At 42.8% G+C, this 21,763-nt stretch overlaps 1 protein-coding gene across 1 annotated transcript; it reads right to left on the bottom strand.

Annotated features, from left to right (window-relative positions):
• Positions 1–397: 397 nt before the first annotated feature.
• c9 (complement component 9) lies at positions 398–12,840 on the bottom strand (the record flags this gene model as incomplete). The annotated part of the gene is given in 12 exon segments (NM_001124426.1): positions 398–831; positions 950–1,172; positions 1,834–2,009; positions 2,522–2,653; positions 4,305–4,405; positions 4,595–4,734; positions 4,941–5,174; positions 5,562–5,700; positions 7,654–7,795; positions 12,210–12,363; positions 12,524–12,632; positions 12,760–12,840. Coding segments are annotated over 12 exon segments (1,804 nt in total), but the record flags the coding sequence as incomplete, so codon positions are not given.
• Between the last annotated feature and the right edge of the window lie 8,923 nt (positions 12,841–21,763).

Below are 21,763 nucleotides of genomic sequence, written 5' to 3'. Positions count from 1 at the left end.
AGAGCTGGTGTCCTTAATGTTTGGTACACTTTGTGCATATTTTAACACGAGAACATTATGGTTCTAGATATTTGGTTTCCTGAAGGAGGAATCATGACATTAAGATTGCCAAACAACAGCAATAGGTTTCGGTTAAAATGCATTCCAAGCCTCCATTTCCCTTAACTTCTTGAGATTATGAGATTATCAAAGATGATCATGAAGACAAACCTAAGGTTTCTAAGGACCATATGAATTGTATTAACACTGTTGGCCACAAGGCGGAATAGTTTCTTGTTAGACGATCAGTCAAAGGAAGCTACTTCAGGTCACAGTCTAGTGAACACTTGAGATTAGGATGAATTTTAAATATGTAATGGGATGTTTTCATGTTGTATGGATACCTTTCATCATGAACTCTCAATAAAAGGTCAAACTTTATTGGCAATGTTGATTTGTAAAACAGAACTACTTCAAGGAATACGTTGATACAGTTTTTAATATTAAAAAATGACATATGTGTGTGTGTCTGGCGCGTGCGTGTGGATGTGTTTGCGTGTGTGTATGAGTGTGAGTGCGTGAGCGAACATGTGTATAAGATGCATTAACTCCTCTTTGTCTACATGTATGGGGTTCCGTTAGTTATGCTGTGTCATCATAGTGTTCTGTATGAGTGTGCTCAGCAGTAGTCTTCAGTGACTATGTCTCCCCTGCAGGTGGCATCAGAAAGGCCCTGTGTGTTACAGCTGCGGGTCCTTATACGTTTTCCTCCACTGCAGCCTGACCAGGCTGCCCAACACGACCAGTTCCCCTCCTGAGGAACACTCTCCACGGGGGTTTTAGTATTCTTATCTGGAGAAGAAAACTATATTTTCAGCTTGACAGCTTTAACTATATACATAGGACAGTGTGCTTGTGCGTGCATACATGCTTGGGCATGCGTGTGTATACAACGGCTGGCTCCACTCACTGTTATCAGCCTTGGCATCCTGGCAGGCCAGACCTTCAAACTGGGGCAGACAGAGACACAGGCACTTCCCATCCAGCAGGGCCAGAGAGCCCCCGTTGTGACAGGGCTTACACTTGCACACACTGTACTCAGCCTCGTACTCCTGAGTGGCTCTCTGCATGTTAAGCCTCCTGGTGTTCGCATCAGGCATACTCAGTGGGATCAGGGTCTGAATGGGTTCTGGCTATGAGGGGAGACAGACAGACAGGACAGGAAACTGACTTACTGTAACATTCAGTTCAATACAACTCAAGGAAACAGAGTTGTGATGTGAACTGGAGACAGATGGAAGTGGAGTTATTGGGCATGGGATAGAATGACGGTCAAAGATAAAAGTAACAAAAAGTTTTTAAAAATACATTTGAATGACACCGAGGGGCAACGCTGTTACATCCACTCGCATTCAAACCCATGCATGTGCACACACACGGACACACTCATACACAGATGTAAATAGTGCAAACATGCACTGAAACGTATTCAGTTGGCCTTGCTGTTATGATGTTTGTTGTCCTGGATGTATTTTGTTTTCTGTTGTTTTCAGTTGTTATTTTCTGTTTGTGTTTGTGTTTTCCTTTGTTTACATTTTCTTCTCTTTTGTTCATTTTGTTGGCTGTTGGGGGACTGTGGCTTGGGGGGAATGGAAGGTGAGGTTGTTTTTTTGGGGGGAGGGGGGGCTTCACTGCAGGTAGATTGTATGTTTTAATATACATACAGTATATATTTTTTATTACAAAAATACAACTTTAACAATCCCTTTTGGGCAATGTAACACCTTCTTTCAGATCTACACAGTGTTTATAGGAGTGAGACAGTATGGGATGGATTTGGAATTGTGCCCTCACCTCACTGCTGAGGAGTGCAGGGGCATCGCCCACTGTCCGGGCCCAGTTCTGATAGGTCGTCACGTCCATTAGCCCCTCCTTCGTTATCTGGGTTCTCATGGCGACAGCGGCCTCCAGGGTTCCGCCCCTGACTAGAGTTATCACCTTATCCACCAGCGCCTTGCCCTCCTTCTCAGCTGTGGATACAGAGCCACCATAGGAATCAGGAATCAAGGAGGGTGGGTGTTGTGTGTGTGTGCCAACAGCATACCACCCTGCATGCCACTGCTGGCTTGCCTCTGAAGCTAAGCAGGGTTGGTCCCTGGATGGTCCCTGGATGGGGGACCAGATGCTGCTGGAAGTGGTGTTGGAGGGCCAGTAGGAGACACTCTTGATTGGGGACATTGCCCTGTGTAGGGTGCCGTATTTCAGATGGGACATTAAACAGGTGTCTTGACTCTGTGGTCACTAAGGATCCCTTGGCACTTATCTTAAGAGTAGGGGTGTTAACCCTGGTGTCCTGGCTAAATTCCCAATCTGGCCCTTATACCATCAGGGCACCTAATCATCCCCAGCTTCCAATTGGCTCATTCATCCCCCCCTCCTCTGTAACTATTCCCCAGGTCTTTGCTGTAAATGAGAATGTGTTCTTAGTCAACTTACCTGGTAAAATAAGGGTTAGATAAACGGTATGTTTGTGTTGACGGACCTGTGTTTTTATTCACAGTGTCTTTACAGTGTCCGGGTCTGATGTGGGCATCTCCTCCAATCCCGATGTTGGTGTCAAAGTTTGCTGAGATTCCAACTTTAATGCAGTCCTGGAGCTTTCTCTCAGTCAGCTCTATAGGAGAGACAACATTGCTAAGAGATCACATACGGACATCACTGCAAACAGGAGAGGTTTTTATATGGTCACATTTCATTCATTTTCCCAAATCATTATAAAAAAACATGCATATAGAACCAAATATTTTCTCTCTTATCCTCAATACAATGTTGGGCTGTTTTGAATAAGAGCCCTAGCTAGTATTGATGTTTCATGTATCAGTGGTAGCCTCTTAAAGGCCCAGTGCAGTCAAAATGTTGTTTTACATTTTTATCAGATGGCAAAAGTCCCGACGTTAAATCTTCGTCATACTTCTTCTGCACAAAACCCCTCTTACACCATTTAAGATAGAAACGCCTTTCAAACTTTAAAATGTGCAGACTGGTCTGGAATAGTGGGCTTGTATACAACTGTTTGATATTATTTACACTTTCTGTCCATCTTCATTTACTTTAATTGTGACATCATCACTTCAAACTTCCATTCACTGTAAATGCAACAATGCAACATTTGACACAAATCAGCTACTTTGGCTAAACACTTATACATCTTCTCTGCTCTTCAAATCTGAAATAATAACATCATTATCTGGTACCATTACAGCATCAACAACATTTTCTGTAACTTTAAAAACTGACATTTTGATCTTTCCCAACAAGTTAGACAAGAAGTTAGAGGGTATGAAATCTTCATCCACTTCTCTGCTATTCCAATCAGTCCACTGAACAAAAATATCCGCCAAGGATCTAACAATACAGCCGTTTTAGTAACTGCATTAAAAAAAAATGGCCAACTTTTTCCTAACAACTGACATTTTGACCAAAGTTGAAGTAGACATCTTGGTCTACTTCTGTGCGATACATATCTGGAAATACGAACAGAAATATCTACTACCAATCAAGCGCTACAGATGTTTTAATAACCACAGCAACTAATTTAGCCACGTTCCCACTGTTGAATGAATTGCTATGGAACTTTTCAGAACTTTCAAATTAGAACAATGTGGGAGCGCATTCAAGCATGAGACAATGAGTAAACGTTGTTACTAATAACACTAATCAGCTACCTTGACCACTTTTCTCAACAATATGTCGTAGACAAAAACTTAAAGGGTATGACACCTTGGTCTACTTCTCATATATTCAAATCTGAAATCAAAACAGCAATAACAATAACTACTTAAGTCAAATATTTTAAACTTCTTCCACTACCACAAAAATACTTGTAAAGAGTTTAAAGCAAGTCCCACCAATTTTTCTTCACGGAAAATAACCATCCAGTTTCCTGATAGTTGCTGGTAAAAAATGCACTCTACACAGGAACTTCTAATCAGCAGGTTTGCATTGGCGGGAATTCCGGCTTTCCATGGTGACAACACCATACAGTAAATAGGTTAATTGACCAGTAACAATGTTCTAAACCTCTCTGCCAATAACAGCTAGTTTTCCGGTTTCCCCTCCCCACTCAGACCACTCCCAGCCAGTCCTATAAAATTATTGTTAAGAAATAGTTTTCCTAAAAAGTTATTTTTGCCAATTTTAATTGAAATCTATTACAATAAGGTATTTAATTGTTACCCAGAAATGATTTGATATAAAAACAGCTGCATTGGACCTTTAATAAGAGTGGTGTTGGTAGAAAAACAATACGATTTTAAGATCCCTACTTTTGTCCTTGATGGTGTCCTGGTTGAGAACGTAGACCAGCTGGTACTCTCCTCCAGACTTCCCATTCCTGGTGTAGTGAGTCCCATAGTCCTCCAGAAAGCTGCATTCCATTCAATTAAATTCCATTAAATTCCATTCAACTTAACTCAAAACACTTAATCCATCCACAATTGTCCAAGCAGGAGTAGGCAAATACACACACACAACAATTTATATACATTATATATCAATTTACACAAGATACAGTCACAAAAACAATGTGTTTCTAGTGTAATAATAACAGTCCAACCTGAAGTACTGTCCTTTCTCGTACTCCAGAGGTAGAGACTTGACATGCTCTAAAAACTCCCCAGCCACCTGAAGGTCCCGGGAACGCATCCTATAGGTGCTCAGCTGCACACGGCCGTTCACGCGCATGAAACTCTTGTTCTGATTGGACAAGAACCAACATCAATTCATAAATTCAAATCAGGGAGTTTAAACTCAATCAGCCAAGACATTTTAGACTTCCGGCAAGTATAAAGCCACTGTGATTTACAAGATGGATGAAATAAACAAATACAAATGGACTGAAAGTATTTTATCCATGGGGTACAGAGAGCGTACACTTCAGTATAACATGAAGCCTACTGTACCTTGATGGTAGTGTACTCCGAGACTTCCTTGATCATCTGTGTCCTGTCATACTCAGCATCCAACCCAACCCCTCCTGACACAGTCGTATTGGACTTGGCCATAGACTTTTCTGTGGGGGTGAATTTTAAGTTCAACCCAGCGCTCACAGTCAACTTGGTCTCAGTCATCAGTTCCCTCAGGAGGGTGTATGTGTCCTCATAGATCTCTTTGGAAACGGTCTCCTCTGCTATAGTCTGGGAAAGACACATGCAGGGGTCAGAGGTCAATCACCAAGGTTTGAATTTGCTGAAGTGTTACATACTGTATTGTCTCATCTTCGAACCCAGAAGCAAATCTCACATGCTCATTGGCCAGCTACTAGATGTTAATAGTCTGTCACAATGTGGGATGGAACTTTGAGCAAATATACAGACAATATCATAAAGCCAGAATGGTTTGGGTCAGTGCAATTTAAGAACTGATTTGAAATTACATAAAGATGATTTGAAATTACAATGCAAGAAAAGTTACATTTATGGACGGAGAAGTGATTCATCTTAGTCTGAAATCTGAGCTGAATATCTCTGTTTCAATATTATTTTACTGAAGTGAAGGCAAATTCCAGGCTAGGCCTTACTCACCTCATAGTTGAGCAAGCCCACGTTCCAAGGCAGCCTGTTGTACTCGTTGTTATTGATGTTCTTCACCTTGTTGCACATCCCATTGAAGTAGTCGTTGTTGAAGGGGTTTATACGGGGCTCCATGCCCAAGATGTTGATTCTGTCACAGCATAAAGACAGACACAGAACTTAAAAGAACACTAATATAATAAGTATTTCTATGGACATGTCAGAGAGCTCTGTATTCAGACCTTAGTGGCTGCTGGAGAGCATTCAGGAGCAGACCAGAGTTCAAATAGTATTTGTTTTCTTTACTTTGTGTCTTTGAGTGTGCCTGGAGTCGAGGTTTGCATTTTTGGGAATATTCCATTGCACCAGGCATACTCAATCAAGTGCAGCTATCATCCCCGTGCTCAAGAAAGGGAAAGTAACTGAACGACTACCGATCCGTAGCACTAACTTCCATCATCATGAAATGCTTCAAAAGGCTAGTCAAAGACTACATCACCTCCTCCCTCCCTTGACACACTCAACACTCTCCAATTCGCCTACCGCCCTGACAGATCTACGAACGAAGCAATCACCATTGCGCTGCACACTGCAATCACCATTGCGCTGCACACTGCCCTCACCCACCTGTACAAAAGGGATGCATACAGTATGTGAGGTGTCACGATCGTTTGTAGAGACGGACCAAGGCACAGCGAATGTTGAGATCCACATTATTTATTAGAAAGTGAAACTAAGCAAAGACAAATAAACTAACAACGAACTGTGACTACAGAGATGCTACAGGCACTAACACAAAACAATATCCCAAATGCTACTTAAGTATGATCCCCAATTAGCGACAACGATAGCCAGCTGCCTCAAATTGGGAATCATACTAAAACACCAACATAGAAAAAACTAACTAGAACCCCACATAGAAAATATAAACTGACCTACTCTACCATAGAAAATAAAGGCTTTCTATGGTCAGGACGTGCCATGAGTTTGCTGTTCATTGACTACAGCTCTGTCTTCAATACCATAGTGCCATCTAAACTCATCACAAAGCTCACGACCCTTGGGGTGAACTCCTCTCTATGCAACTGGGTCATGGACTTCCTGATGGGTCGCCCCTAGGTGGCAACATTACCTCCGCCACAATGATCCTCATCACAGAGGCCCCAGAAGGGTGCATCCTAGGTCCCCTTCTGTATTCCCTGGATACCCGTGATTTTGTGGTTTCACACAGTTCCAACTCCGTTATCAAGTTCGCTGATGACACGACAGTAGTAGGCCTGATTACCAACAATGACGAGACGGCCTACAGAGAGGAGTTAGGCACTCTGACGGCGTGGTGCCAGGTAAACAACCTCTCCCTCAACATCAGCAAAATAAAGGAGCTGATTCAGGAGGAACCAGGTTGGGCACGCCCCATCCACATCAACGGTGCCATCGTGGAGACGATACAAAACGTAAAGTTCCTCGGCATACACATCTCTGATGAGCTGAAATGGTCAAACCACACGGACACCGTAGTGAAGCAGGCAAGGCAGCAACTCTTCAACCTCAACAAACATTTACCCTGCACACCCTCCAATGGACATTTATCATTGTTACAGCTGGAAATATGTATATATTATTAGTTTTTATTATTGTTTCATTCACTTCTCACTTCCCTCCCCTGCTGCTCCCCCCCTCTACGGACACTTACCCTGCACACCCTCCAATGGACATTTATCATTGTTACAGCTGGAAATATGTATATATTATTAGTTTTTATTATTGTTTCATTCACTTCTCACTTCCCTCCCCTGCTGCTCCCCCCCTCTACGGACACTTACCCTGCACACCCTCCAATGGACATTTATCATTGTACAGTTGTAAATGTGTATATTATTATTATTATTCTGATTGTCTCATTCACTTCTATTTTATTGACCTGAACTGTATGAGCTTGCAGCATAAAAACTGCACTGTAACCTGCGAATCAATCTGCGATCCTGTGCATGTGAATAACAAACTAATCTGATGTAAAATATTTAAAACAAAAATAAATACTATTTGAACCCTATTTGGTCTGCTACTGTCCAGGTGTTTGAGAGGTAAGTGCTGCTGTGCTGACCCGTATCCTGCAGTCCTGCCCTGTTCGTTGGTGTCATACAACTTTGTGCCACAGGGCTTACGTACGGGCTCACAGTCCTCGTCTGACCCGTCCTCGCAGTCATAGTCTCCGTTACACGACAGTCTCAACTTAATACATGCACCTTCACAAAGAGAGGGAGAGAGAGCGAGAAACACAGACAGACAGAAACGTGCATGATCAGTGTATGATGACAGTTTTATCAATTAATTCACTGCAATAGCACTACTGCAACTGTGTAAATTGTATTACTGTTAACTTAACTTTAGTCCATAGCTGCTCAGAGTAAACGTCCTGCCCTAAATGTAATATTGCCACCAGCTTTGATGCACACAGATTCAGCTTCATATTCGATCTGAAAAATGGAGGCACCATTGTGACAGCCCCTCCCTGCTCTGTCTACTGGGTTTTGCTGTGCTTACTTCCTGCAGGAGATTGGTGGGCGGAGTAGTAGAGGTGGGCGGAGCTGGGAGGGTCGTCAGTGCTGATGGGGCACACTTGTGAAATCTCAGCTGTGGCATAAAGCCACTGTTTCCCCATTCAGCAAGAGATCCCTCTCTCCATGTATACCTTTGGTTGTTTTGATGTAGCTGTGGCAGTTGACACATGTTGGGCAGTGTTAGTTCTTTGTTATTTTTTTTGTGGTGACCATGGCTGGGGCAGTTGTCTCAGGAGCACATCTGTGGCTCAGTGGGGTAACCAGCTTGCTAGGTGCTTTTTCTGTGACAGCGGGGTAAAGTGCATGAAGAATGAGGTTGAGCTAGTAATAGGTCTTGGGGAAGCTCCACTTGTTTTTTTGTTTTTTTTCTATCCTGTGTGGTTGACACTGATTCTGTTTTGTCTGGTTTGGGGTACTCAATTGGGGCGAGAGCAGGTTTTTTGTTCGTTGACTGTTTGACTATGGCTAACATTGAGTAATTATTCCAAGTCCTGAGGGAGGAGCTTCTGGATTGCTATACTAAAGATCAATTGTTATGAATTGCGACATATAACATGGAGATTGATGATAAATGTCTGAAAGAGACGGCCAAGTCCGTACTAAAGGCCAAGTCCGTACTAAAGGCCAAGTCCATACTAAAGGCCAAGTCCGTACTAAAGGCCAAGTCCGTACTAAAGGCCAAGTCCATACTAAAGGCCAAGTCCATACTAAAGGCCAAGTCCGTACTAAAGGCCAAGTCCGTACTAAAGGCCAAGTCCGTACTAAAGGCCAAGTCCATACTAAAGGCCAAGTCCATACTAAAGGCCAAGTCCATACTAAAGGCCAAGTCCATACTAAAGGCCAAGTCCGTACTAAAGGCCAAGTCCGTACTAAAGGCCAAGTCCGTACTAAAGGCCAAGTCCGTACTAAAGGCCAAGTCCGTACTAAAGGACAAGTCCGTACTAAAGGCCAAGTCCGTACTAAAGGCCAAGTCCGTACTAAAGGCCAAGTCCGTACTAAAGGCCAAGTCCGTACTAAAGGCCAAGTCCATACTAAAGGCCAAGTCAGTACTAAAGGCCAAGTCCGTACTAAAGGCCAAGTCCGTACTAAAGGCCAAGTCCGTACTAAAGGCCAAGTCCGTACTAAAGGCCAAGTCCGTACTAAAGGCCAAGTCCGTACTAAAGGCCAAGTCCGTACTAAAGGCCAAGTCCGTACTAAAGGCCAAGTCCGTACTAAAGGCCAAGTCCGTACTAAAGGCCAAGTCCGTACTAAAGGCCAAGTCCATACTAAAGGCCAAGTCCGTACTAAAGGCCAAGTCCGTACTAAAGGCCAAGTCCGTACTAAAGGCCAAGTCCGTACTAAAGGCCAAGTCCGTACTAAAGGCCAAGTCCGTACTAAAGGCCAAGTCCGTACTAAAGGCCAAGTCCATCCTAAAGGCCAACTTGATTGAATCCGGCATTCTAATGGAGTTGTTTTCTCCTGGTTTGGCTACATTTCGGTCCACTCAAACAGCCATAATCCAATCTTATCTTTTGAACAGCAAAAATAACTGTTGTTGCTACAACTAGAGCATGATGGACTAAAACAGCAACAAGCGTTGGAAAAGGAGTTGGAGGTAGAAAGGTTTAAACCGGAAACGGAGTGTGCCAAACTGACGCTGCAACAAGTCCGTTTAGACTTGGTCTGTCACGCCCTGGCCTTAGTATTCTGTGTTTTCTTTATTATTTTGGTTAGGCCAGGGTGTGACATGGGTGATTTATGTGTTTTGTCTTATCTAGGGTTTTTGTAGTCTATGGGGTTGTTCAGTTGAGTGTTCTAGGTAAGTCTATGGTTGCCTGGAGTGGTTCTCAATCAGAGGCAGGTGTTTATCGTTGTCTCTGATTGGGAACCATATTTAGGCAGCCATATTCTTTAGGTATCTTGTGGGTGATTGTTCCTGTCTCTGTGTATTGCACCAGTTAGGACTGTTTTGGTTTTTCCACGTTTTCTTATTTTGTATAGTGTTCACGGTTTCATCTTTCATTAAAGATGTTTATAAATAACCACGCTACATTTTGGTCCTCCTCTCCTTCCCAGGAAGAAAACCGTTACATGGTCAGAGATGGTAAGCTCTCTGACATCTCTTAATGACAGTTACAGTGATTTCTCTGGAGTTCGTGCTCAGCTTTCCTTCAATGTAGCTGGAAAATTTAGGCTCCGGATGAAATTCAATGAAAAGGGTAGCAGATTCCACGAATTGGCCTGACACCGACCGTACATTGATGTTTCAATGTGTGCTAACTGGAAAGCACAAGAGGCCTCCTCGGCTCTTAACGTTGCTGACAGCCAAAACTAGGGCGAAGTTAAAGCTGCTGTGTTGCACGCCTATGAGATGGTTCCAGAAGGGTATCGCCAGTGGTTTAGAACCTGGAAAATAGCTAACAAACAGACTTTTGTTGAGTTCGCACGGGATTTGCACACCCAGTTTAATGGATGGTGCACTTCGTTAGATGTTACAACCTACGAGCAGTTGTGCTGGAGCAGTTCAAAGATTGTCTCTGACCGCCTTGCCACATACATAAATGAGCATAAGGTGCAGACCGCCTCTGGGGCTGCCGTGTTGGCTGATGAATATGTGTTGAGGCATAAAGGTCACTTTGGGGAACCCCGTTTTAGCAGTGATGGTTGTAGGGATAGTTTTGGGACTACATTTTTTCCTACTGGGCCTGACCTTGTCTCAAGGGTTGACTGTGGTTCCCATGTGAAGTCAGATCATGGCAAAATCTGCAATTACTGCCGTGGTAAAGGTCATTGGAAAAATGAATGCCCTGTCCTTAGCGTTAAAGCTAGGCCTTCTGGGGTTAATGTGCCCGTAAAGCCTATGGAATTAGCGACACCTGCTTCTAAGTTAAGGGATTTAAATGTTCCACCTCAGGACCAGTTAAAAGAACCATTGGGTATGGTTGACAGTGCATCCATCTATTAACCGTTCATTACTGAGGGTTACGTATCTCTGATAGGTAACCAAGAGAGTGTCCCGGATGAGCCCCCACTTGTTACAACCTGGCTGAAGATTGTAACAAATAATGGGAAACCACACACTCAGTAAAGGAATAACAAAATGAATTTATTCCATAAAGTAAACACTCTCAACAATAATCAGATGAGGCAGGAAGGTCAGTAAATTAGGTGTCAACTACCAAAGCCACAACAAAACAACCAAAGGTATGCATGGTGAGGAATCTCTTGCTGAATGGGGAAAAAGTGGCTTTAGCTGAGCTTTCACAACTGTGCCCCATCAGCACTGACGACCCTCCCAGCTCTGCCAACCTCTACTACTCCGTGAAATGCACCAGCCACTTTTCAACGCCTTATGAACAGGGTTGTTTCTGGTTTGGAGGGATGTGCTGTGTACCTTGATGATGTAGTTGTGTACAGTGATACATGGGAACAACACTTGTGCCGTGTAGCAGCACTGTTTGGTCGCCTGGCAGAAGCTCGACTTACCATTAACTTGGCAAAGTGTGAGTTTGCCCTGGCAACTGTGACATACCTTGGTGAAGTTGTCGGTCAGGGGGAAGTACGGCCGGTACGCGCTAAAGTTTTGGCCATTGATCATTATACTCACGTCCAACCACTAAAAAAGATCTCCAGTGTTTTTTTGGGATGGTCGGCTACAACCACAGTTTTGTAAGAATATTTAGACTGAGGCCGCACCCCTTACTGACTTGCTTAAGGCAAAGGCCAACTTTGTCTGGTCTCCATTATGTCAATGGTCCTTTGCGGATGTTAAAGCTCTTCTCAGTACTGCTCCTGCAGGAGATTGGTGGGCGGAGTAGGTGAGGTGGGTGGAGCTGGGAGGGTTGTCAGTGCTGATGGAGCACACTTGTCAAAGCTCAGCTCTGGCATAAAGCCACTGTTTCCCCATTCAGCAAGAGATTCCTCTCTCCATGTTGACATCTAATTTACTGACCTTCATCTGATTATTGTTGTGAGTGTTTACTTTATTTATGGAATAAATTAATTTTGTTATTCCTTTACTCAGTGTGTGGTTTCCCATTGTTTGTTACAATCTTGGGCCAGGTTGTAACTCCATACACAGACATACTCATGGCTATGACCTAATTGGGAGGTACAGTACCTGATTCACAAGTGAACTCAGTGCTGGAGCACTCAGAGGGCAGGGCCTGTTCACACACAGCATCACTGGTGCACGCCTGCTGCTCTCCTATTGGCTGTCCTTGACAGGGCTTCCCACCAAATTGGCCGAACACCTCCACACTCCGAGAACGGTGCTGCCAACATGACAGAGTTCAAACAGTTAAGGAGCATACAAACTTTCACTCATGCTTTTTAAGCCACGAATCATTTGAGTCTGACATTTGAGAAAAATGAGAGACTGGGAGGCCAAATTGCTAGGCCCTGATCTGTATATTTTATTAATCTGAGACCCACCCGTATCTTGGTGCAGCTGTTACAGGGGGTCCACTCAGACCAGCGGCTCCAGACACAGTCCACTGGGTCAGGGGGAGCCACCTTGACCTCCCGAGTGTCCCGTTTGCCTCTATGGGTTACACACATAAGGTTCAGAGCTCAGATTACTAGAACAAGTGTCCTCTTATTGTATTTTGTGTAATGAGAGAATAAACAAGAGTAATGAGAGTATTTTGTGTCAAATAGAGCATACGTACGTTCTGTTTTCATCACCAGACACGGACACAGACACAGCCACAGCACAGAACCCCAGGAGAAGAGCAGCAGCTACCTCAGTCCTCATAACGGCAGAATGATAAACAGAAGGTTGGTATATCTTGCTTTATATTTAAGGCCTTTCTGTTAATGATTGCAGAACAAATCGATAGTTTGGATCTTGATTTATGGAAAAACGCAACCCAGAGTGTTATCAGTGGACTCATGGTAGAGTTAGTGGACTATCCCCTATTTCACAATTTATTACAATTATTGTGTATTAGAATAAATGGACAGATTTTCGAAATACAGTGTATTTTGTATTTTTCTATCCAACATATTATCCCAACATATGATACATTTCTGAAATCCTCAAGACGTTTCCTGATCACACAAAAATGACAAATGTTAATATCATATTGATAGGAGGCATTACACACCATTTTGTGTACTCTGAGCCAAACCATATTTTCAATTTGGGACAGTTTATTTCTTGGTCTGACAAGTGAAAATCTAAACTATTGTTTCTAAATCCTTGTAGAGAAACCACATGATCAAAATCACATCACTTCATTGGTGTGACCTTATAGAGGAGGGAAAAGCAAGCTTCAAACACCTCTGTGAAGAACACAGTGAGATTAGTGACAGCTTTTTTTCTGTTTTGATGTTAAGGTTATAAAACTGTCATAAATAATGCACTGTGCCAAACTGTGATGTAAATGTGCATACTATGTACTGGTATTATGTTAAAAAAAATTGTTGTCCCGCTTTACCAACCATAGCTAGCTAAAGTAGCACAGCATAGCTAGCTAAAGTAGGACACATGGAGTAGCTAAAGTAGCACAGCATAGCTAGCTAAAGTAGGACAACATGGAGTAGCTAAAGTAGCACAGCATAGCTAGCTAAAGTAGGACAACATGGAGTAGCTAAAGTAGGACAGCATAGCTAGCTAAAGTAGGACAACATGGAGTAGCTAAAGTAGGACAGCATAGCTAGCTAAAGTAGGACAACATGGAGTAGCTAAAGTTGGACAACATGTAGTAGCTAAAGTAGGACAACATGTAGTAGCTAAAGTAGGACAGTCTTATAGGCTTTTCTAATGGATGAAAGAGATCCAGTTTACATCAGGGACCACCTGTACTCTGGTTAGGCAGAGCTCTGGTTCTCATAGCACTATATCCTGTTTAATTTACATTTATTGGCACCAAACATAACTATTGTAGGCCTACTGTATCTACCATGAACAAATTATTACAATTAGCTACGTCTAACATCTGCAAACGTATTGATGCAAGAGTGTTACTGGAAAATGTACTCTGTCGCCCTGACCACTGGAGTTTGTTGAAATAGAAGAGCAAATAGTTGCTTTGTTTGTAGAAACTTGTGACGCAATGGTATTATTGACAAGATAAAAGTCCAACAACATTTTTGGGCCAGTTTTCCATTCTGGGAAAGCATTCCCATTAAACTGTTTTTAGTCCAGGCTGGACTAGGCTTAGTCTGTGTTTTGAAACCTGGCCCTAAATCATTTATAAAATAGCCTCCAACACTCTACTCAACAAATTGGATGCAGTCTATCACAGTGCCATCCGTTTTGTCACCAAAGCCCTATATACTACCCACCACTGCGACCTGTACGCTCTCGTTGGCTGGCCCTCGCTTCATACTCGTCGCCAAACCCACTGGCTCCAGGGCATCTACAAGTCTCTGTTAGGTAAAGCCCTGCTTTATCTCAGGTCACTGGTCACCATAGCAGCACCCACCCATAGCACGCGCTCCAGCAGGTATATCTCACTGGTGACCCCCAAAGCCAATTCCTCCTTTCTTTCCAGTTCTCTGCTGCCAATGACTGGAACGAACTGCAAAAATCACTGAAGCTGGAGACTCATATCTCCCTCACTAGCTTCAAGCACCAGCTGTCAGAGCAGCTCACAGATAACTGCACCTGTACATAGCCCATCTGTAAACAGCCCATCTATCTACCTCATCCCCATTCTGTATTTATTTATCTCGCTCCTTTGCACCCCAGCATCTCTACTTGCACATTAATCTTCTGCACATTGCTATATTGCAATTACTTCGCCACCATGACCTATTTATTGCCTTACCTCCCTTATCTTACCTCATTTGCACTCACTGTATATAGACTTTTTTTCCCCACTGTATTATTGACTGTATGTTGGTTTATTCCATGTGTAACTCTGTGTTGTTGTATGTGTCGAACTGCTGTGCTTTATTTTGGCCAGGTCGTAGTTGTAAATGAGTACTTGTTCTCAACTAGCCTACCTGGTGAAAAAAAATAATAATAATGTCCCTCCACAAACAGGGAGGGCCATCTGTGTCTCTAATGTGTGTCGTTTAACAAATGTCCACAAGGTGGCAACCCTAGACTGATCTGAAGTCTGTGGAGATCATTTTGCCTCTGTCTGTCTGAAACTGTAAACTCATGCATTACAGCGGCTTTTAAAACAACCTGCAACAACATTACAAATGTTCCACTCTGGTTCTTTTTCCTCATCTTTTTGTGTCATATTTAAAAACATTTGCAATCACTGCAATGTCTGTTTATATTTGCTGCCCTCCTGTAGGCATTTATGGAAAAACCACAGTAGGCCTAATGAGCAACATGACTAAAGTACAGTACATTAACACATAGCCTAACACAAAAAAAGTTTGCTTCTGAGAACATTTCAGAATGTTCTACAGAGTGATCTAGCCGTCATGTGATCTGATCGTTCAGGAAGCAGGAGTTTTCTGTGCTGAGAGAGAAGAGAAGAGAGAAGAGAGAACAAGAGATGTTAGGGCAAGAGAGAGAAAGGCTCATTGTCAGCACGGTATGCTATTAGATGGAAGCTCTTTTACACTGAAGGGGTTTGTTTAAGCCTGGTTTGATCAATATTGATTTATGTTTTATTTAATGGTGGATTATTTCATGTTGAAGAAATGTTGGTCACATATTTATTGTGAGTATTGTTATGTGCGTAAAAGTGTAATTATTTGGTTTATGTACTGACCTTATGTCATGAAATAAAACTCCCAGCCCAAGCTGCTAGCAATTGATGAAGAGTTAGCAGTAAGCTGCGAGCAATTCTTTAACCAAAGCAACCCTCCTTTTAACCCCTACCGCCCCTCCAGTCAATTTGGAGGCTGCCCGCTCCTGACTCCTCCTCTCCTCCTTTCCTCCCCTCTGCCCCTCCTCCTCTCCTCCCCTCTACCTTTCCTCCCCTCCTGCCCTCTTCCCTGAGCCGTGATAAATGTCAGGCAGAGAGAGAGAGGTAGAACAGAGGCCATCTGGCCAGGGTGTGTGTGTACACGCCGTGCATGCATGTGTGTGTCTCTCTCTTAGGTCCTGCCTGAGAGGCACAAATATGTGCTGAAGTCACCATTTTTCACCGGGCTCTGCCGCTGCAGCCTGTTTCCTCCCAGCCTTCTCAGGAAGCCAGAGGGGAGGCAAGGTGCTGCTTGGTCAAGGTTTCTCCTCACTAGAAAGACTTCCTGATTTAGAGGGGGGGTTGGGTCAGTGTCATCAGCAGGAACAGAGTTTGAACAATGATGTATAACATTATAGGATATGTAGAAACATCTCTACTCAAAAGAAGTAAGAAAGTGAAAAGATGAATCATAGCTCAAAGCCAGCAATGGTTCAACATCACCATTTCTGAGAGAGAAAAAATGCTTTATACTCTGTCTTCCATATGGGGTGGCAGCCAAAGGGCCATGGGACCCAGTCAGATAATAAACCAGTCCAGGATTCAAAGTAGACATTCAGGGAGACCAGGATGAGAAGCATATCAACTTCTCCTCTGGCACAGTCAGAAGACTAAAATAAGAAAAACAGTCAAAGGAAGAAGACTCCCTCAATTATGGAGTTAATTGTCTTCTTTTGGGTCCAGGCTGTGATCTGATTGGCTCCTTTGAGTTCAGGCTGTGATCTGATTGGCTACTTTGGGTCCAGGCTGACACTGTGGTCAGGTGGCCAGAGGTGATGCCAGAAGTCACTCCTCACATTGTTCCTGCAGGGACTGGAGCCTTCCTGTGGTATACTTGAGTCAGCTGCACTGCTGTGGACATGGCTATTGGCTAGTTCCCAGGTACAATTGGTTTTAAATAATTACATAGAACTCTTACTCATCACATTCAGCAGAATTTCATCAGCAGAATAATTTATCAGAATAATTTAGTTGAATCATTTAGCAGAATCATTCGAATCATGGCTAATACATCAATATGAATTGGTATCTCTTGTTTGGATCCTATTCGTGGCAGGTTTGGCAACACATTGCCTTCATAGTGCACTACTACAGAGCCCTGGTCAAAAGTAGTACACTATTTAAGGAGCCATTTGAGATGCAGTCTTGATGTCTGTTCACTAAATCACATTCCCCAAATATAGACTGTGGAATGTTTATTCAACTTTGTGTGTTGTTGTTATCTCTGTCACCACAGACGTCAGTTCAATGTCTAGTTTTGATTTACATTTGTTTGAGTTGTCAACTAATGTGAATTCAGCATGAAATCAACAAAGAATATCACCATGCCATTGGATTTATGTTTAAAATTGGGTGAAAAAATACTAAATGCTCCTACACTGACTTTGCAAATCCAATTAGTTTTCCACGTTGATTCAACATCGTCACATAGATTTTGGGGTTTGAAATGATGTGGAAACAAGGTTGATTCAACAGTTTTTGCCCAGTGGGTGGATACTAGACAGGGAAGTTGGGACATGTATCTGTGGTCAGAAGTGTCCCAATAGTGTTCTTGTTATTGGGTGTGCTTCACAACTAAATGGAATGGAAGTGATTTCTATTCAACAGAAATATGAAACACCATTTTTTTCCCCAGACACCAGAGTCATTGAAAGAAGAATGAACTTGTCACCATTGACAGATTTGATAGAGGGCATTGTTCTGTGTCTACATTGAATATGCCTATAGGATACTATGTGTCTCGTACACATGCGTCTACATCTGTTTCGTAAAGATTCTATATCTATTGCTGAATGGAAAATAGTTCTACACGCCCACGGTAATTCCACCCTAACCTGTATCATATGTGGTGGGTTGACATAACAGAATCGTGCTGATACACTCCACTAGCCCTGACTGGCCATTTCTCAAATGGCACCCTATTCCCTTTATAGTGAACTACTTTTGACTAGAGTACTTTTTGTTGTTGTTGATTTATTTGACCATTTAAAAGCACAATACAACCACGTGGACACAATGCATTTAAAAATGATTGAAGATGACACAAAAAAGTTGTAAAACACATTTCCGTTCTTGTCGTGTTGAAAACAGAATATCAAATCAAATCAAATGTATTTATATAGCCCTTCGTACATCAGCTGATATCTCAAAGTGCTGTACAGAAACCCAGCCTAAAACCCAAAACAGCAAGCAATGCAGGTGTAGAAGCACGGTATGCATACACAAGATTAGAACATGACAACAAAATACATATCATCAAATTAAAGTGTATTGGTCACGTACACAGATTTGCAGATGTAATAGCAGGTGCAGTGAAATGCTTGCGTTACCAGCTCCTGCAGGGCAGGAGAACGTCTCTCAAAAACAATACAAATACACACATAATCAAATCAAAGATCAAATCAAGAAATGACAGAATGAATCCAATAAACAACCCAGAGTAGCTATACTAGAGTGAGAATGTGTCAGAATCCAGAATATAAATACGTGGTGTGTATAGAGAGTATATACTTCATATACTGTATAGACTTCAGAAGCAATCGTTAGGCAAGTGTAGGAAAGGATGAAACAGCGTCTGTGTAGTAAGTACAGACAGTAGTTTAAATCCCCTCGCACAGTCTCCGCAGCCGGACAACTTTCTCATGGCTTCTGGAGGGAAATGATGTAGGAATGCTCAACCGGTGTTGCTCATTCAGCCAACAGAAACTTTCAACCTGTTTTCCCCATTAAGCAACGGGTCGGTCAGAGGCTGAGCCTTCTCTTGTCTCTACTCCTCCCGTTACGGGGTCTGAGACACCGAAGCCTCCCACCATTAGCTCTGACATATTGAAAACCCTAGTCAATGGCGACTCCATTACCCGCAGTATTAGACTTAAAACGAATCATCCAGCGATCATATATTGTTTACCAGCGGGCAGGGCTACCGACGTTAAGGCTAATCTGAAGATGGTGCTGGCTAAAGCTAAAACTGGCGAGTGTAGAGAGTATAGGGATATTGTTATCCACGTCGGCACCAACGATGTTGGGATTAAAAAGTCAGAGGTCACCAAGCGCAACATAGCTTCAGCGTGTAAATCAGCTAGAAAGATGTGTCGGCATCGAGTAATTTTCTCTGGCCCCCTCCCAGTTAGGGGGAGTGATGAGCTCTACAGCAGAGTCTCACAACTCAGTCGCTGGTTGAAATCTGTTTTCTGCCCCTCCCAAAAGATAGAATTTGTAGATAATTGGCCCTCTTTCTGGGACTCACCCACAAACAGGAACAAGCCTGGCCTGCTGAGGAGTGATGGACTCCATTCTAGCTGGAGGGGTGCTCTCATCTTATCTACCAACATAGACAGGGCTCTAACTCCTCTAGCTCCACAATGAAATAGGGTGCAGGCCAGGCAGCAGGCTGTTAGCCAGCCTGCCAGTTTAGTGGAGTCTGCCACTAGCACAGTCAGTGTATTCAGCTCAGCTATCCCCATTGAGACCGTGTCTGTGCCTCGACCTGGGTTGGGCAAAACTAAACATGGCGGTGTTCGCCTTAGCAATCTAACTAGGATAAAAACCTCCTCCATTCCTGCCATTATTGAAAGAGATTGTGATACCTCACATCTCAAAATAGGGCTACTAAATGTTAGATCCCTCACTTCCAAGGCAGTTATAGTCAATGAACTAATCACTGATCATTATCTTGATGTGATTGGCCTGACTGAAAAATGGCTAAAGCATGATGAATTTACTGTGTTAAATGAGGCCTCACCTCCTGGTTACACCCATAAAGGCGGAGGTGTTGCTTACATTTATGATAGCAAATTTCAATTTACAAAACCTCCCCCGATGTTTTCGTCTTTTGAGCTTCTAGTCATAAAATCTATGCAGCCTATGCAGCCTATCACCTTTTATATCTACTGTTTACAGGCCTCCTGGGCCATATACAGCGTTCCTCACTGAGTTCGCCGGAATTCCTATCGGATGCTGTAGTCATGGCAGATAATATTCAAATTTTTGGTGACTTTAATATTCACATGGAACAGTCCACAGACCCACTCCAAAAGGCTTTCGGAGCCGTCATCGACTCAGTGGGTTTTGTCCAACATGCCTCCGGCCCTACTCACTGCCACAGTCATACTTTGGACCTAGTTTTGTCCCGTGGAATAAATGTTGTGGATCTTAATGTTTTTCCTCATAATCCTGGACTATCGGACCACCATTTTATTTTGTGTGCGATCGCAACAAATAATCTGCTCAGACCCCAACCAAGGATCATGAAAAGTCATGCTATAAATTCTCAGACAACCCAAAGATTCCTAGATGCCCTTCCAGACTCCCTCCGCCTACCCAAGGACATCAGAGTACAAAAATCTGTTAACCAGTTAACCAATCAGTTAATCAGGGCGTGCCTGGGGGGTTAGTCTAGTTTATTATTTCTGTGTGGGTGTTCTAGTTTTCATGTTTCTATGTTGGTGATTTGTATGATTCCCAATTAGAGGCAGCTGGTAATCGTTGTCTCTAATTGGGGATCATATTTAAGTAGTGTTTGTGGGATATTGTATTTTGAGTAAGTGTATGTAGCACCTCTGTAGTCACGGTTCGTTGTTCATTTATTGTTTATTGTTTTTGTTAAGTTTCACTATTAATAAATGATGTGGAACTCAACATTCGCTGCGCCTTGGTCCGTTTCTACAAACGATCGTGACACTTGCACAATACCCTAGCTGCAGTTGCACCCCTAAAAACAAAAAACATTTGTCATAAGAAACTAGCTCCCTGGTATACAGAAAATACCCGAGCTCTGAAGCAAGCTTCCAGAAAATTGGAATGGAAATGGCACCACACCAAACTAGAAGTCTTCCGACTAGCTTGGAAAGACAGTACCGTGCAGTATCGAAGACCCCTCACTGCTGCTCGATCATCCTATTTTTCCAACTTAATTGAGGAAAATAAGAACAATCCAAAAATGTATTTTTGATACTGTCGCAAAGCTAACTAAATAGCAGAATTCCCCAAGAGAGGATGGCTTTCACTTCAGCAGTGATAAATTCATGAACTTTATTGAGGAAAAGATCATGATCATTAGAAAGCTAATTACAGACTCCTCTTGTCCTGAGCCTGCACAACTCTGCCAGGACCTAGGATCAAGAGAGACACTAAAGTGTTTTAGTACTATATCTCTTGACACAATGATGAAAATAATCATGGCCTCTAAACCTTCAAGCTGCATACTGGACCCTATTCCAACTAAACTATTGAAAGAGCTGCTTCTTGTACTTGGCCTTCCTATGTTGAACATAATAAACGGCTCTCTATCCACCGGATGTGTACCAAACTCACTAAAAGTGGCAGTAATAAAGCCTCTCTTGAAAAAGCCAAACCTTGACCCAGAAAATATAAAAAACTATCGGCCTATATCAAACCTCCCATTCCTCCCAAAAAATGTTGGAAAAGCTGTTGCGCAGCAACTCACTGCCTTCCTGAAGACAAACAATGTATACGAAACGCTTCAGTCTGGTTTTAGACCCCATCATAGCACTGAGACTGCACTTGTGAAGGTGGTAAATTACCTTTTAATGGCGTCAGACCGAGGCTCTGCAACTGTCCTCGTGCTCCTAGACCTTAGTGCTGCTTTTGATACCATCAATCACCACATTCTTTTGGAGAGATTGGAAACCCAAATTGGTCTACACAGAGAAGTTCTGGTCTGGTTTAGATCTTATCTGTCAGAAAGATATCAGTTTGTCTCTGTGGATGGTTTGTCCTCTGACAAATCAAATGTATATTTTGGTCTTCCTCAAGGTTCCGTTTTAGCACCACTATT

Source organism: Oncorhynchus mykiss, chromosome 12 (assembly GCF_013265735.2).
Source record: "Oncorhynchus mykiss isolate Arlee chromosome 12, USDA_OmykA_1.1, whole genome shotgun sequence".
NCBI lineage: Eukaryota > Metazoa > Chordata > Actinopteri > Salmoniformes > Salmonidae > Oncorhynchus > Oncorhynchus mykiss.
Note: the sequence above shows the minus strand (reverse complement) of the source record. Positions and strands in the feature narration are given on the sequence as shown.